Here is a 17,726-nt window from a genome sequence, read left to right as displayed (position 1 = left end):
ACTCCAGGGACACAAAGATGGAGGAGCAGGTCTTTTCCGCTTGGCACGGTGCCCTTCTGGTCCAGCTGCATGGTTTGCAGACCCCCAAAAAACCCAGCACGGTCAGCCTGGCTGCAGCAGCCTGGGCGGGAAGCAGGCAGGGTCCGCAGGCTTTGCTTGTGTGGGGGAAACCTGCCCGGAGTGGGACACGGGGATTTCTTCAGTGTCCTGCTCAGCCTGTCCGTATCAGTCTTGGGAAGAGCTAGACTTCAAAGGCCAGCAATTAAGCCCACACACATCAAGGAAAAAGCAAACCTGCGATTTGCTTTTTTCTTTCCAAATGCTGCTGCCCTTTTCTCTCTGTGCTCAGTGCCAACCCGCGGGCTCTGTCTGATTTCCTGGTCAGCTGCCTCTGCCTCCTCATCTCCCAGCAAGAGTCGGATGCCGAGGCCTCGCTTAGCTTGAACGCCATCTTCCCCTGCCAGAACATCCGTGGCTCGCTTCAAGGGGAGCTTCACCTGAGCATGGCCTCTGGGAAGGGCTCGTGGTGGAGCTGCAGTTAATGATGTCCAAACCAAGGGTGTGTAGAGACACTGGTCTCCCCTCCGCTGCTTCTCAGGCTTTTCCCTTTCTCTGTGTCTGTGCGGCAAAGACCTGGTGCTGTGGGTGGAAGCCCCTGCACAGGCGCTGGGGCTGGTCCTGGCTCTGTCCGGGCTGTCACTGGCCTTGGTGTGGGTGGCTTGGGCTCCCAGAAAGGGGACGATGACCTGGCATGGGCAGGTGGATCCTGCCCTGAAGCACCCACTCTGTTTTGGCAATGGGCAGTTTAGGGACTCCTTGACCTGCGTGTCTCACCTGGATCACTGTGTGTAAGAGTTGGTGGTGACTTGTCCTCGGGGAGCTTATTCCTCTCTTTGTGTGTCTCTCTGTGGGTATCCTACAGTGGCAAAAGAGTTACCTGAGTTGCGTAAAAAGGTACTTTGTCATCTGCCTCAGAACTTCATCAGGTACAGCATGAGCAGCAGTGAATAACAATTTCCTTTAGTGGTTTACCTTGTGTCATTTCTTCTCAGTGGCCAAAGATCTCTTTTTAGCATCCCATGGGTTTGTACCTGCTGCTGCCAGAGGTGCTTCAGCCCAGTAAAGCCCCTGGGGTTACACCTGGATAGACATGGGGTGGAATTAAATTCTGCATCTTGCAATGGTCAGGCAACTCTTGAGCAGTCCCAGATAGGTTAACTGGAGGTAGCAGCACAAGCTTTTCCAGAGCCACCTGCCCAGAGATCCCAGACCCCCAGGGCCCACGTGAGGATGTCCCCAGCCCATCCTGGCCATCCATTTGTGCTGGCAATGCTTGTCTGGCAGGTACCAGATTTGGACCAACACTCATTTCACACAAGCTGTGGACCATTCGTTGCATTCCTTCAGGTTAGAGATGTAATATGAACAGTGCTAACTTCTGTTACCGGTCCCCTAAAGCCATCCGATCCCTCTGCTCTTTCTACACCACATTAATCGTATCTTGCGGGGGCAGAGAATGTGAGCACGGCAAGATTTTTGAAAGAAGTAAATTAAAACAGGAAGAGAAGCAACCTGACAGTCCTCAAGATGTGGGAAGATAATTTTAATTGAGTTTGCAAGGGTTTAGCGTTGCAGTTAATAGGGGCCACTGGAAGAGGGGTGGCTGTGTATGCTAAGCAGGGCGGCTTGCCCCGGGCTCCTGCAGAGCCGTGGCGATGGCAGTGGGAGCTGCCACAGGCATTTTGGCAGGTCTGAGGATTTCTGTCCCTCGGGGAGTGAATCCTGCGGACAGAATAGGTCCTGTTCCTGTCTGAAGGCACTGGGCTCCCCCTCCCCTCCCTGCACATCCCGCTGAGCCGGAGCTGCCCTCCGAAATGTCAGGCAGAGGAAGCAATCCTTGGCTTGTTAGTTTCTACAAGGAAATAAAACGCACAGATGGCTCAAGCATCCTCTATCTCAAAGGCAGGAAAAGGATTCTCCGGGCAGGAGCAGGCAGCCAGCAAACCCCGAGCCGTTCAGGGAGTGGGGGACCAAACAAAGCGGTGTCTGGCCAGCAGCAGAGAGGGTGGGCTGGTGGCTCGCCGAGGGGAAACGAACTCTCTGATGTGCGGGAGCATCCCTCGCCCCAGCGAGAGCAGCAAACAGGCGGCTCCCCCGGGGAGGGTGCTGACAGCAGAGATCCTGGAGGAGGTCTGCAGGGTGGCCCCGGCTGACCCGCTGCCCCAGGCCGGACATGCAGCTACCTGACAGAGGCTAACTTTGGCTCAGGACGTAGCCTCTCGGGGAGGATGGAGTAGGGAGCGAGCGCGGGGGGAGTGTAGGGAGAGGAAAGACAGCAGGAGACAGAAATGCAAACACGGCCTGAGAGCCATGGGGCAGGGGGAGGGGAGGAGGAAAAAGCAGGGTAAACCTGGCAGGATGGCCAGGAAACCGGGCTGGAGCGCGGCCGGTGATGGTGAGATAGTGCTTCCTGCTGAGGGAGAGAGGCAGACAGATAAACACTCCCAGACAGGCGCTGGTTGACCCCTCTTTGGGATGCTTTGGGATGACACGGCGGCAGGTCCCCAGGGCATGGGTGGCTGTGCCCGGTGCAGACCAGAGTCCCAAAAACAGGTGGCAGCATGGTGGGTCGTCGTGGGTGTAGCTGTGCTCTGCTGCCTCGGGGCAGCCGGCTTGTCAAATACCCTGATTTAAATCCCTGCCTGGAGGCACCAAGGGACCAGGACTGAAGGACGCAAGGGTCACTTTGCTCCTCAAGACAGGCCAGCACTCGCAAAAGTGGCTCCTGCTTTCAGGCTCCTCCATTTGTGTCCCCTGATGAGGCTGCTGGCTTGAAAGTCCAAAAGCTGAAGGAGCCCAGAGGGCTCATGACTTTCTTTGCCTTGTTCCCCATCAGTGCAACCTGACAGTTACACTGTCAGGGCGGGTGGTTATGAGATTTTTGTGCCTTGCCAGAAAAGAACCAGTTAATTAAAGTTTTTGAGCATTAAGGGGCTAAACAGACCTGTTGGGGTGCATGCATGGAGGCCAGAGAAGCCTTTTGGTCTGAGGTCATGGGGCTGTTTGGCCAGACCCGTGGGGACAGGATGCACAGCTGTGATGCCATGGAGTGTCAGGGGCTGGGGGAGCAGAGCAGAACCCCCGGCCTCGTGGTGCTGCTGGTCTGGCTGTTGCTGCTTCAACTTGTGTTGGCCGTTGCAGGATGCACTGCTCACGTCTCTGCCCACCCCATCCTGCTCCCCGCTTGGCTGGCAGGCAGGGGGATGCTTTGGCTGGGGTTGCCCCTGGCGGCAGGAGCTGAGCTGGAGGAAAGCCCTGATTTTTTGCATCCCCCAAATGCCCCGTCCGTTTGGACACAGGTCCTTCCTCCTCACCTGGCATTGCTGCAGACCTGTGGTGCTTGGGGCGTCTCTGAGGCCGGTGCCAAGAAAAAAGCATTTCCACCAGCTCTGGTGGCCCCTTCCTCAGCCCTCGTATTGGTCGCTGCTCAGGGGGCTCCTGACTTATCCACAGGTGTCTCGGGGCAAAGTTAATGTCTTGTTATACTTTCGATGTTGGATAGAAGGGATCAGACACCCAATAACGATGATCACATCTGTGTTTGTGAGTGTTGACTGAGTTCCTATAACTATTAGACCCTTGTGTCCCCTGAAGGAGGACAGGCTGCCCTGGTTGGAGCAAAGGAACATCTGATGCTTTGGGAATACCCTCACAAGATGGCGAGGGCACACCGCACTGATTTGATAACATTTCAGGGCTTTGAGATCCATGGATGAAAATCTCCAGACCAGGGGAGTGTTGTCTCTCCATCGGCGTTGTCCGCTGTGAGAGGGGAAAGGTCTCGCCTCAGACCTGAATCAGCTTTTGGTGTGTGGAGGTGCATGGCTGGGACAACAATGCTGCTGTAGCACAACACAGGGCGCAGAGGGGCCGATACTGCACAGAGGAGCACAGCCCCTGTGTTTAACCCCTTCTGGGACAGGTCTGAAGTGATGGTCAACCACAAAGGAACCCCATAAAAGAAGAGACCTGCTTTCTTTGCCCTTTGCGCAAATGCATGGGTTTGGGGGATTTCCATCGTTATCACTTTTAATTTGTTCGTTTCTTCAGCCTGTCCCCCCCTTGCCCACAGAGCCCTTTAGCACGCCACCGCTCCATTTTTCCCCCGGTGCAGGCTGCCAAGCAGAACCTGCTCCATTTTGGTGTGAATCTCCGCTGCGGTTTGGGGCTCGCCCTGCCCGCTGTCAGGCTGGAGAGCAAACACCCGGTGTTTCATCCCCATGTCGGCCAGAGCCTGCCATTCATTTCTCCGCCTCGTGCGATATCTCACCTCCCTGCAAAATAAGCCTTCCTCCGTGCTGGCGAGCATCGGGAGGAGGAAGAGGAGGAGGAGTTGACAGCCCTATGTCCAAATTCCCCCTGCTGCTCTGCCAGCTGCCTGCTCCTTGCGTGACGTGACGCTCATGCTCAGCCGCTCCAACCCACAGCTGGATGCTTTCCCCGTGCACGAGGAGGACTCGCTCCGCGGGGGAACTTCAGCCCCGTAGGTGGGAAGTTGGCCCGGCTCTGCCTCAGCATGTGGACTTCCCGTGTGTCTGCAAGCATCTGCGGGTCCCCCGGTGCCAGGCACCAGGGCGGTCAGTTATACCAGCACAGGGCAGGTGGGGAAGAGGTAACTGGAGCAGAGGGGGAAGGTTGCACCTACGGTGCTGGGGTTAGTTCCTACAGGGCAAGGGGAAATGGTGCTTATGGAGTTTTGCCAGCAAATGCTGCTAACTCATACAAGCCCAGCTTGGAAAGCCGGAGGAGAGATCTGCAGAAAGGGCAGAGCAGGGTTTCTCCTCCCTCTCCCCCAGCGTCAGCTACTGCTGCTTTTCTGCATTGAAAAGGGTCGTTCAGTCCCTGTTTGCCAATTGCGAGCGAGGTACTGGAATGTTATTGTTGGCTCTCCAGGAGCAGGTCTTTGCTCAAACAGTAACTATGGTGTGTGATTGCATGGCTAGGTGTGTACCTTGCCCCACTGGCAAGGGAAGAACCCCACCACCAGCTCTGCAGCCTGCAGGAGCAGCTTGGGGCAGCCAAGGCTTCGGGCTGGGTAAAACCCAAGGGAAAGGGGAGATGCTTTGCAAGATGAGCCACATCGGGCTATCTGGTAGCACTGGGCACTGAGCAGTCCCAGGGCATTCAGAGTGCTGCTGAGCTCCAGCCAGGGACAGGCCAGAGCAGCTGCCTGAGCCCAGCGAGTCCAAAGAGACTCATCCGTGGTGCTTTGTGTTGCCCACTCAGGATATGGGTGAATTCAGGGGCTCCATCCTGGAGCTTTGGTCTGGGGATTCGGTTACCTGATACAAATCTGCCAGAAATCCCTTTGGTAGAAAGTGTCTAGATCTCAAGTGCCTGCCTTGCTTTGTCAGGATGCTCATTGACTGGGAATTTTTGCCTAAATACAGCAAAGTATTTTGGGGGGCAGTAGCAGGGTCAGGGTAGCTTTGCTGGGGGAAAGGACACTCTTTTTTTTCCCTTCCAGCCTATCTTTTGCCCCAGTACAGCACTGGGATGGGCAGGCTGGGTTGGGCTGGATACGCGAGGTGCAGGGAGACAAGCGGGAGCATGCAGCCTCATCAGGACCTGCTTTGCTCTGTGCATGTTATTTTGCAGCTCTGGTCACAGAACCCCAAAGCAGTAAGTTTGGTGGCTGGAGTGTGAGCTGTGCCGGTGAGCTGGGGACACTGGCTGTGGCCAGAGCGATCCAGTCCAGCGCCGGGGAAGGAAGTCAGCGAGAAGGACGGAGTGTGAACAAAATCTCTCTCCGGAAAGGCGCCCCGTTAATCAGTCAGCGGGGCCGACTCAGCAGAGAGGGAGGGAAGGGGAAGCGGAGAGGGGCTGAGGTGGTGTGCGGGGGCTCGGAGGGAGGATCCGGTGCAGGGCTTCCTGCAAGTGGAAGCAGACGGAGAGCGGGTGCCATGTCATGCCATACCATGCTGTACCGTGCCTGCACCTCCACCCCCGTGCAGCCTTTGCGTGGGTTTCCAAAGCCATCGCTCGCTGCAGCGGTGCTGGCTCTGGCACAGGCATTGTTCTGCAGCGATTTAGCCATCTGCAGCCATCACAAGGGAAAACCAGGCCCCTGGCAAGGCTTTCCCTCAGCGTGCTCAAGGGCAGGCACGAGGCTGGAGCCTGAGGGCTGCTCGGTCTCTGCGAGACACCCTGGGGTGGGTAGCGCTTTCCAGGGCAAGTGTGGCTTCCCCACCAGGTAGGGAGAGCCCTGGAATGCAGGACCCCAGTGGGCAGCCCCGCCGTGCTGAGAGCAGCAGTGCTTTCAGGGTGCAGAAAGAGGTGCAGGGGGCTGGAGAAAATGAAGGAGCTGCTGACGATAAGGAGAAGGCCCTTGGTGCAGCCTGGCCTCTTTCAGAGCCACGTGCTGAGAGATCAAGGCTAGGAAAACCGCTGGGAAACACGCTGAAAATAGACAAGGTGTGAGTGGCTGTGGGATCCTGCTTCCTCTCCCCGCATCCCATCAATCCCCCTCTGTTTATTTTAATATCCTGCTGCCAACTTGCTTGGAAACCATCTTGAAAAAACAAAGCTTGCTGGGGCTCCCGCATGCCTTTTTAATTACATTAATGCTCTCCCCGCACAAGGGCATGATTTGGTGTGCACAAGAGAGCGGGGTCTGCTCAGAGGGCTGAGGAGATAAAGCATCGCCGGGGTTGGAGGTGGGGAAGGAGGGACTCGGAGGAGAGGAGACACTCCATACTCTGGAGACATCTCCCTTGCGCCCTGGGATTTGACGGAGACACAAAACATCTGTATGTCGGACAGCAGAGATTTAATGGCCAAACCCAACACCAAGTTCAGTACTGGGGAGAGTGAGACACAGAGAACCATAGCAAGGCACACGCTCCCTCGGGGAGGGAAAGGGCAAGGGCAGCAATGGGGTGGATCTGTCTGGCAAGCTCGGAGAGAGATGGAGAATTTTGCAGGGCGAAAGCTGATGGCCTCGAAAATGGTTTTGTAGGCTGGGAATGGCTCTGTGCATCCCTTTGCCTGTCCTGGATGCCACAGGTGGCTGCGGGCACCGGCATCCCAAGATGCCAGCCTCGGTGTGGGGTGTCGAGGTGAGAAGGGGGTCCCCAGCGTGAGCCTATGCCTGATGTGGGGAGTCCCCGAAGCTGCCGGCAGTCTGCGGCCAGTGAGGAAGCTGGACGGCCGCGAGAGCCAGCCCGGCACTGGCTGCCAGCAGCAGGAGCATCCCCAGCCCTGCACCGCGGTGCTTTCGGAGGGAGCAGTGGTTCCTTTTCCTGTTGTACTCGCGGAGGGCTGTGGACAGGATGCATCTGCAGGAATCCCACAGCCTCAACCTGCACAGATCGTACTTTTTCTTTCTTCCCCTCCACCCCGCAGCGTTGTTTGCTAACAGGTCACCAGGCAGCACATGAAGGGAGGCAGGGGGTTATTTCTGCAGCCGTCCTGCTCCGCCTGTGCCCGGCAGTGGGGCAGGCACAGTGCACAGCATCAGCCAAGAGCCTCCTACCACCTTGGACCACTTCTTTGGTGGTTCAAGCAAGGGGGACCACGCTGGTTTTGAGACCCACTTGGGCGCCTGTCGCAGCCAGCCCTGGGGATTGCCATGCCAGGGTTTTGGGGATTAGCTTTCTGCTCGCTGCCCCAGGGCACTGACAGGATGAGGGGGGTCTGTCCCCAGCCGGCCCCATGGCAAGCCATATCTTTTGCACTTTGGACTGAGTGCCATGGGGGTGGTGGGCACCCCCAGCCGCTTGCCGGGGTGATGGGCTGGCAGGCTGTGACCATCTGGAGAGCAGTGTTTGCTCTGGGATAAGCGTGTCCGGCATTAATAGGAAATGCAGCTTAGTGGTCAGATTCCTCCTCCCCCTCCTGCTTTTTTTAATAAACCTTGTTACATTTTGAAGGGATTTTACCAAAAATGCGCTCATTTATTTTCACAGCCCCAGGGCACATTTTTGTGCGTGACATCTGACGTCCCTTCCCTCAGGGAAGGGGAGGTTGGAGGCACGAGGCAGGGTGTCCTCCACGGGGGCCGAGCACCGCCTGGTCCCAGGGGCCACAGTGACGCCAACCCGACATGCGTGTTGAATGATGAACGATGGCTGTTGTTGTTGTTGTTGTTCTCATTGAGAGAGGGGTGTCTGTAGGACAGGCTGGGGGGAGTAGGACCCCTGCGCAGGCCGGGGCAGCCCCTGGGCTGACGCCACCTCACGCGGGCGAGAGAGGAGGAGGCAGGAGATGGCGGGGGGAGATGGCCGGCGCCCCGCCGTTGCCATGGGGGCAGCCATGGGGACGGCCACCTCGGAGCCGCGCGCAGGCGGGAAGGAAGTGGAGAACAATCAGGGAGAACAAGGCCGGCAGCCCTGGCCTGGCCGTGCTGGCGGTGCCGCTCGGCACGTCCCCCACCGCCGCATTCCCCTCGGCAGCCTCTCCTGGTGGCACTGGACCCCAGGCACCCCGGCTTCCCCACGGGCCTGGCTCCTCACGCCATGCCTCAGAGGCCTTGTGTCAGAGGGGCTGGTGGCCATTTGGTGTCTCCCAGGGTGTGTTTAGGGGCTTCCCAGCATTCATGGCATGGCCCTACCAAGGGGCTTCCAAGGCCCGCAGCCCTCAGGCCACGGCTGTGGAGGAGAGGCATCATACGGTGTTCCTGCTGCTTCTGAAAGTCGTGGAAACACCACGTCCTCGAGACCTCTCCCTCTCTGCCAGATCTCTCTGAAACTGATAAATGGGTTTGAACGTTATGAGGGAAGGAGACAGACGTGCACAGAACGCGGTTGCAAAAACCTCACGTTTCTGTAGAAAATCGAGCTAGCAACATATTCTTGCATTCTTTTCTTCCTTAGTATTTAGCATCTACCTGAGTCACAGCTTCACATTTCGCAACATTTTTTTTTTTTCTTCTGTTTCTGGTTAGTTTGCTTGCTTGTTTTTGCAGTCACCGCGACTCTTGAATTATCTCATGTCTCCAGAAGCTGGAGTTTTAGGATAAAGATCATGAAGTAATGACAGTCAGCAACACCATGCTAATGAAAACAATGGGTATGTCTCTGAGAGTAACCGGTACTTCGAGATGTTTTGTCCCTGAGGAGCTCGCTTAGGGTGCGTGTCTGGCATGCCAGAGATGCAAGCACACGAGAAGTGGGACTCTCCCAGACAAAAGCTGGGAGAAGTGCGTGATGGTTTTAACTGCCCGCCCTTGAGCCTGGATAACTTCACTTCTGGAATGCCTGCCCGGCTGTGGTGCAGGGAAGGGTCTGCTGTAATCCCCAAAGGTTTGGCCCTGTTCGGGTGACTGCCTGTACCCGACAGTGCCCGGCAGGAAAAGGGCATTCAGTGAGTGCCTGCTGGCTCCTGAGAGCACCTCTGTACAAACATAAGAGTTTTGCATTTGTGGTATCTGGGCAGATGGATTTCTGTCCCCTGATTACAGCAAATGACATGTGTATAGGAAAATCTCCCACCAAACTCCCTCCAGTTATCAGATAAGATCATTTCAGAGCAGCAGTCCAGGTGAGCTCAGTCTCAGTCACCTGGTGAGGAATGGCCACACCTGGATTCCCTGATTTCTGGTCTTCCATTCTTTTTCTGGCCCTCATCTGTGCTAGTCTGTCTGTCTGAGCCCAGGGGCTCTCTGGCCCCAGCCCTAGAGCTGTTGATGAAGAGCAGACTCCTAAGAGATGTTTCCTTCAAGAGGCTTTGCCCCTTTCCCAGCTCATGATGCCAAGCTAGCTGCTGCCCACAGCAGTGGGTCCAGACTAGCAGATGTCTGCATCATCCCCTCTCTCCTTTCTCTCCACAGATCTGGTGAGCAGCTATTCTATGACCCCCCCTACTCTCAGCATCACCGAGGAGGAACACGTCATCAACGCCAAGGATACGCTGACCATCACCTGCAGGTAAGGCGCATGGCTTTGCCTAGACTGGTCTTACCTGGTAAGTATTGGAGGACCAGGCAAGGAGAGCCCACCAGGGACACCTTGGCTGCAGTACACCTGCAAATTAGCACAGCTGACTAGAAATCTGCCATATTCACCAAGTGTGAATTCATCTAATTAATTAATTGAAAAAGAAGCTGAAGACGTCTCAGAGGAGATGGTGATAACCTCTGCTGTAGTCTTGCAGCAGAAGGAAGATAGAGAAACGTTTGTATGACCTGATAGCTTCCTTGTGAGCTCTTTAGGGAAACTGCCTTCTGAACTCTCTTTGTCTTTCTCTGACGTTGCTTATTCTCACCTCATCAGGGGCTGCTAGAGTTGTTTCTAAATCTGGCAGGTCATTTTGGGGGACATTGAGAAATATCCATGGGAGAAAGCAAGGCTGCATTTAGTGGGGGCTGTGAGAGACTTCCAGCTTTTCTAGGAAGCTGGGATTTAATGCTCTGCCTTGTATACGTGGGGGTGAAGAGAAGCCCCAGCCAGGCCAGGTGAATGATTCTGTGAGAGGAGCTGGAGAATCTCTGATTGTTTTGGAGACTGTGCCTCTGAGAAGGTGATGTGCCTGAACTGATTTGTCCTGTGCTGGGACACTTGGCTGTACATGTTCTTGGCACACAATTGGGAGACTTGACCAAGGTCAACTTTCCTGACAAAGCTGGAGTTTCCCTTCAGCAGCTGAGAGCAGATCCGTGCTTGGGATCTGAGTGCTAGGGCCCGATGGAGGTATAAATTCAGCGTGGGCCTCAAAGGGGTGTTTCTCAGTGTTATATATAACCATGGAGCAATTACTGCAAACACTTGGCTGGCATTGTGTTCACATCTTGTCACAAACATATTTAACTTTTCCTGGAACGGATGGCATTGCTTTTACTTTGTGAATCCGTTTGTAGCCAGGGGATAGGGACAGAGGAGAGTGTTGATGGCCATACTCAACTGATTTCACTCAGGCTGGGAAGCTAAGTGGTTGTGGGCTTGTTCTTATGGTGACCTGTGGAGCCATGGTGTGTGCTGGGTTGTAGGAAGCGTGTGAGTTGGAGGACTGTGGTCAGCCATACAGCTGCTGTGGGGGGCATAGAGGAAGAGGCAGGGGTCTGGGAACTCCATGCTCTGCCATGGCAGTTCTCTCCACAGAGGGACAGAGGAGCTGACCACTCTCTGTTGAAACCTTGGAAGAGGAGAGATTCAGCAAGATTATTCCAAATGAGCTTATAATCAGGCCAGACCCATTTTCAGCAGCAGCCCAGGGAGGGACACAGAAAGTGGTTTCAAGAGCATGAGAGAGGTGTGCACTGCTGGTGCCCACAGTGAGCCCTGCGCAGGCACCCCAAGGACTCTGCATCGGGCAGCGCTGCAGCCATAGCCCGGCATCCGGGGCTGGTGCTGCGGGACTGGTCCCATGCTGCCACTTCCCTGAGTGATTGCCATGGAGCAGGGTGCCTGAGAGTGCTACACACGGTGGAACAGACCTTCGTTCTTGCAGCAGCTTAAGGCGGGGGGAGCTGATGGGTAATTGGGAAGTGCAGAGATAGCCCTGTATTGCCTGCAGTTTGAGCCAAGGCTAAAGGACACACTGAAGTTAGAGACGTGGTTAAAGAAAGTGTCTTCTGCAGTCAAGCATGAACATACCTGTTTAGCACCATGAAGTGGACAGCCTTTCTTTCCTGGGCTGGAAAGGACAAGATTGCCCTTTCCTTGTGCGCTTGTTAGGTGTCGATTAGTATGAAGGAAAATCACCTGAAGTGGGAATAAAAAAAAAATCTTATTTCCAGTGCAAGCTCTGCATGGCCTGCCCTTGCAGGGAGCATCGTACAAGCTGCAGAGTCTCTCCAAGTGGCAGCACTCTCCCTGGTTCCTGCTGCAGTGCCAAGGCTCATCTTTCAGGCTCGCTAGGCGGTATCCATACAGTGTGCTGGCATGGACACGACTGAAATAAGGAACATCCCTACCCCTGGCTCCCAAGTGCAGGACTGAAGTGGCCAGTGGAAGAGCAGCAGGACCATCTGCAAACAGTACTAAAACCCGTGCACCCTCTGCCCACGTACTCCTTGGCTGCCCCCCACCTCTGCATCCTGCTACCCTAGATGTGCTCCTCTGGGATTGTGCATTGTCCTTCACACCATCCGCAGGCAGACAAGTGTCAGCATCTCCTACGTGGCTCAGAGGTTCACATTCTCCCTTTGAGCTCTCAAGCCTGTGTTTGTCTAATGTCTTGAGGAAAGGATTTTGACTGTGGGACACTATTACTTCATTTGAATGAAAAGTAAATCTTTCCTGGTCTCTGGATCTCTAATTACACCCAGCTGCTTCTCCAACCTCTTCTCTGGACCATGGCCCACCCTGGGAAGACCTGGCTTGTGTTAATGGGAGCTGAAGGGAAAAACATGCAGACCACCAAGAGAACAGGCAAAGGAGAGGATGGTGGGACAGGGTAGGGCAGAAATGAATATGAAATCAAATCCAGAATCCAGGGATTCCCTGCTGAGCATCGTGTTGGAGGTGGCTTCAGTTTGACCCTGGTCTCCCCTTGAGAACAATGTCCTCTGGCTGCTCTTTGGGCTGCCCTGGAGCCAGGAGTACAGGCCTGCTTGAAGCAGTGCTGCAGCAGAAAGCTGAGCTCAAAACCCCCCACATGAGACTCCCTGGAGACCTTTCAAGCTTCACCCACTGAGCGTGAGAGTCCCACAGCTGGCTGTGCTCTCAGGCTCCCTTGCAGCAGCCCAGATCTCACACACCCGCAGCTCTGCAGCCCCCCTCCTGCTCCACAGCCAGCCTAACCTCATCGGTGACCAGAGTCCGTGGAAGGCCATGGGATAAGTGATGCCTCTGGAGCTGGGCATGCTTATCAGAGACCCAAAGACACAGCACACCTGCAAGGAGCCACCAGATGTTGGGGCTCTGCTTTTGCAAATGCCATCACATACAGGCAAGTTCCCCTGACACCCAGTGCAATGCACCATTGAGAGGTCCAGACAGAGCATGCCCCAAAATACAGATCATGCCGGGGCTGGCTGAGAGACCCAGTGATGTTTTGATCTAAGCGTGTGGCGGAGCAGGGCAAAATGGGCTGATGCCTACAGGGACAGTGAATCTTATATTAGCTTCCATCCCAAGAAGGAAGGAAAGAATATTATGAATCTCTGCATTCATGCCCTCGGCAGCCTGCACTGGGAGAAAGCGGAGAGCTTGTGCTGTTCCGGCTCATGAATATTGGAGCAGAGCCCACAGGAGCCGGCTGCACAACAGCAGAAACCTCTGGAGGGTTTCACTTGGTCCTGGCCATGCCGTGCCGTGCCATCCCATCCCATCCTGCAGGTGCTGGGCACTCAGGTAGAAAGGGAATGTCACCCAGCCGTGGTATTTAGAAAAAGAAGGGCAAGGTTGTCCTTTGCTGCCCAGTGACTTGTTAATAGAGCTGACTCACAGATGCACAAACCCTACTCTGGCAGGGAGGAAGTATTTGACCCCGGAGCCCTCTTGGCTCCCGTGGAGGAAACGAGTGCTGTGGCAGGGCTGAAGGAGCCCGAGGACAAGGCAGGGCCCTGCCATGGCTGCTCTGGAGGAGTGTCCAGGGACACACAACACCTGCTGCTCTTTCCTACACGTGTGTGACTGCTGTGAACATCCTCTGTGGTGCTGAGGAGAGATCTGTCTTATCCCAGCTAAGCCACAAAGCCACAGCCAGCTTTGCCCATCATACCACGCTTGGGAACTTCAAAGAGGATTGCAGAAAAATGGTGCCAATTCTAACAGCTCCCTTGAAGAGCATCTGTCCTGAAAAGATGTAGGAAGACAGCTGTGGAGAAGCCTACAGTGCATCTGTTTCCAGCTGGCATCAGCAGGCTCCATCGCCCAGCAGCACATTATCACAAGCTGAAAGAAAACAACTTGGGAGCAAATCTTTGAAGGTGACAGATAGGAGGGAAGTAACCATCCAAAACTGCTGCCTGGACCTTTCCCCAAATGCAGAAGAGGGTAGATTCAGAAGTAAACCCTAGTGAGCCTGGCCTGCCCTCATCCCTGCTTTCTTCTGGGCCTCTTAACACACCAGCGGCACTAACTTGGGCTCGCACTAATGCCTACACCTTCTGTGTCCCCACTGAATCTGGTCGAGCAGCAGAGGATGCAAGGGAATGCCTTAGTTTACGGCTGTCTGCAGGCTGGTCGGCAGGTCTGTTTGCACGAGCCCATCCGTGTTTATATAAATACGTGTCACTCAGCTACTGCTAGCCTTGATGGTTAATAAAACAAGTGGATCTGATAATGCGTGAAAATCCCAGTGGGTAAACAAACAGAAAGCGGAAACGCTGGAGACTTGTACAATTACCCTGCTCCACGCAGAGAGCCAAAAATGCCTGAGCGAACGCAAAAGGCTTTGGGACTCCTTTGTGCAGTCGGGGTCTGAAGCTCTCGGCTCTGGATTGAGAGTGGGGCCAGCCCCACGGTCTGTGCCTGGTGCAGCGGGGCCATGGGTGCTGCAGCAATGGGCGTGGTAGAGGCACTGAGTGTTACTGGTTTGGTGATCAGATTTACTATTGTTTTCCTTATGCATGCATAGGATGGGAAAAATCCAAAATTCAAGAATCTTATTTTTATTGAAGTATTTGTGAGACTCTGATCCTTTGGAAAAGCCTGCCCATGATTCATGGACACAAGCCACCGGAGCTGTACTGCCTGTTCTGCCACAGGCACTGATGGCATTTCTAGTGAATGCAGAAGTTTGAGCTGCGTTAGAGGGGCTGTGTGGCTGTCCCCAAGGGCACGTCACCGCCTCCAGGCCCTTGTGCCTGGTGACACGGGGAGAGCGCAGCACACTGTCTCCAAACTCATCTGTGGTGAGCTGGGCAGCGGGAGGTGGGAGAGAGCAAAGTCTGCAGGAATATAAATCAGCTGCTGAGGACAAACACAAAGGGGCAGGTCTTTCCCCCACACTTGGACAGAAATCCTGTCCTCATTGCTTCTGAGCCATTGTGCCCTCACATGGCACCTTATCTCGCTTCCTCCTTGCTGTCCCTTGCTGTCCGCGTCCAGCTATTGGTGACGCTCATGGTCTGGCTGCACTTAAAAGCATCTGCCCGCAGAGCTGCCCTGGCAGAGGAGCTGCGTGTGCCAACATGCCTTTTCCCAACTTGCATAATAGATGAACCCAGTTTCCCCTAACAGAGCAAACGGTGCTGACAAAAGGCCATTTTTACCCCCACAGCTGTCTCTTGCGATGCCTTCTTTTTTTCCCCATTTCTTTTTGCACATTCTTAAGTGACTTTCAGCTACACTGGCAAACTTTCAAGTGGGGACTCGGCCTTCCGCTCAAAGGGGCTCTGATTTCACAGAAGGAAACTTCCAGTGTAGAATAAAAGCTTGTTTTGTTTGTAGTAAACAAGTGCAGTTATAGCAAGCTCTGGTGACGCGCGTGTGTGCGTACATGTGCATATGCAAGCCGCCCGCTCTGGAGATCCTCGGCTATATATAAATACACACGTGCACGCTCTGTCTGGGGGTTTCTTGGAGTTCCTGGACTTTTCCGTTTGTGTTTGGGCCGCTGGTGAACAGGCTCTGTGGTCATGCCCTCGGAGAGGTGTCTGTAGCTCAGTGTCTCTGTGGAGGTGGGAAGGGGCTGCAGCCCTGGGGCAGCTGGGGGAGCGTGCCGGGGGGTTGAAGGGGCTGCAGGGTGCTGTGCAGAGCAAGGAACCCCCTCCCACAGCAGCAGGGAAGGAAACAGCTGGCAGCTGGACAGAAGGCAGTCAGCTGAGCCTCCCCTTGTTTTCTCCTTGCTCATTTATCCCTGACTCCTTCCTCCTTCTCTCTTTCCCATTTTCTTTCCAGTCTGCTCTCTTTCCCTCATTCTCCTTCCCACTCCATTCATCACACCATGAGCCCCAGCCAGCAGCTACACTGAGCCAAGGGAACTCATCACATCCGTGTGTTTTCTTAATAGCTCTGGACCCTTTTAATAATGAGAGGGAATACAGAATAAATGGAGCCGGCCCTCTGTGGCTCCCTGTCCTGGCATCAATACCAGTAGGACGACGTCATGGGAGGGGGAGACCTGCTTGTGAGTGGGCTGATGTCTTCCAGCTTAGCATGGCCGGTGAGGTGGCCTGGGGAAGGGGACGAGCCTCTGCTTGCCCAGCGGTTAGTGTAGCTGCCTGCCATCTCCTCGCGCCTGTTCTTCCCTTTGGAGGATGGCTGTTCCTCCACACCGCAGCCCGAGAGCGATGGCTGGGCCACAGGCAGATGTGCGCAGTCACCCAGGGCAGTTAAATCCCCACCGCATTCACCCTGTTTGGCCCAAAGCTAACTCTCCTCTTTGCCCATGTCTAGAGGCCAGCACCCCTTGGAGTGGTCGTGGCCGGGAGGCAAGGTGGACCCTGCTGGGAAGGAGAAGGAGACCGAGTTGGTGGCCTCAGCAGCCCCCAGCAGCGGCCGGGCAATCCGAGAAGACGACTGCGAGGGGACCGGCACAAAGCCGTACTGCAAAGTCCTGGTGCTGACGGAGACCCAGGCGAACGACACGGGTTACTACCGCTGCTACTACAAGTACATTGATGCCAAAATCGAGGGCACCACAGCAGTCAGTGCCTACGTGTTTGTGAGAGGTAAGAGCCGTCCGGCAGTGTGTGCCTTCAGGTGGGGGGAGCTCAGGGGCAGCCTGTGCACCAGCATAACATCAGAAACATTTAACAGCCCAACATGCCCCCCGGCCTCCCAGGGCAGAGCGTGGCTGCTGCAGGCTCAGGGAGGGGGCCAAGGGCTGGCTCCGTGCACTTCGACGGAACCAATATCCGTCCACTTCTGGGGGATGGCGGCAGCGCCTGGGATTCAATTACGTCCTGGCCCAGGGGCATCGCTCCAGCCGGGCTGGAATGCAGGAATTTAAAGAGTGAGAGCCGGGCCTCAGAGATGCTCCATCGCTAAAAAAAGCACAAGAGTTAGCTTCTGGGCAGCTGGGGGCTCTGCGAGATGCTGGCGGCTAGGGATGATAATGTTCCATAAAGCTGAGAAGGAGAGAGGGAGAGGAGGAGCGGTACAAACATGTCATGTGAAGCCTCCTCCTGTCCCCAGGCTGGATGGCCCTGGAGCCACTCCACCGTGGCAGACCCAGATGCTCCTCTCCACACTGTCTGCGCCAGGGTTGCCCGCGCAGGCAGGGTTATAAGACGTGTTTTGGAGGAGGAGGGCTGTCCACCAGGCTTGGAGCTGGAACCTCAGCTCAGCAAGTGGCTGTGGGGCCAATACTCACCTTCTCTGTGCCCCAGGGTCTCCTCCTCCGCTGTCTCCCCCGCTGCTCGCAGCACGCTACAGCAAGATAAACGAGCGCTGTCCCCTGGAAACAGTTGGCTGAGCTATTTCTCTTTCCGCCCCCATTTATTAGTTGGTGCAGTTGTCACAAGCCAGGCAGGTCATGACATACAAGATGCATTTTTCAGAAGTCCCAGGGTAAAGCCAAATTTGCCTTTGCAACTATGCAGAGAAAAATGCAGAGCAAATCAGAAAAGCTGGGCAGCTGCTGGAGAGGAACTGGGGTCTGTTTGGGCAATTGCCTCCTCTTCCCATGGGCTCTGCTGCACAGCCTAAAACAGGACAGAGCTTCCCTGGATCCCAGACACGTTGGACAGGGGTGTTCAGACACTCTAGAGCGTTGTATTGGGATGAAGGCAGACAGCTTCTTACACACGCTGAAAATAAGTACAGCCTAACAGGGTTATGTGCAAGGAATGCATTTGCAAGAGCTTGGTTTTCTGTGTGATCCAGCAAATGCCACTT

At 55.2% G+C, this 17,726-nt stretch overlaps 1 protein-coding gene across 5 annotated transcripts in view; it reads left to right on the top strand.

Moving 5' to 3' along the window:
* FLT4 (fms related receptor tyrosine kinase 4) overlaps window positions 1–17,726 on the top strand; it is a 59,322-nt gene that overhangs the window by 12,181 nt on the left and 29,415 nt on the right. For all 5 annotated transcript variants that reach the window (XM_068408764.1, XM_068408762.1, XM_068408763.1 and 2 more), the window contains exons 2-3: window positions 9,830–9,926; window positions 16,284–16,558. In XM_068408764.1, the coding sequence (XP_068264865.1) occupies window positions 9,830–9,926; window positions 16,284–16,558 (372 nt within the window). The remainder of the gene's footprint in view (window positions 1–9,829; window positions 9,927–16,283; window positions 16,559–17,726) is intronic.

Source organism: Nyctibius grandis, chromosome 10, assembly GCF_013368605.1.
Source record: "Nyctibius grandis isolate bNycGra1 chromosome 10, bNycGra1.pri, whole genome shotgun sequence".
In the NCBI taxonomy this organism is placed as follows: domain Eukaryota; kingdom Metazoa; phylum Chordata; class Aves; order Nyctibiiformes; family Nyctibiidae; genus Nyctibius; species Nyctibius grandis.
The sequence above is the reverse complement of the archived record's forward strand: the minus strand, read 5'-3'. Positions and strand labels throughout refer to the sequence as shown.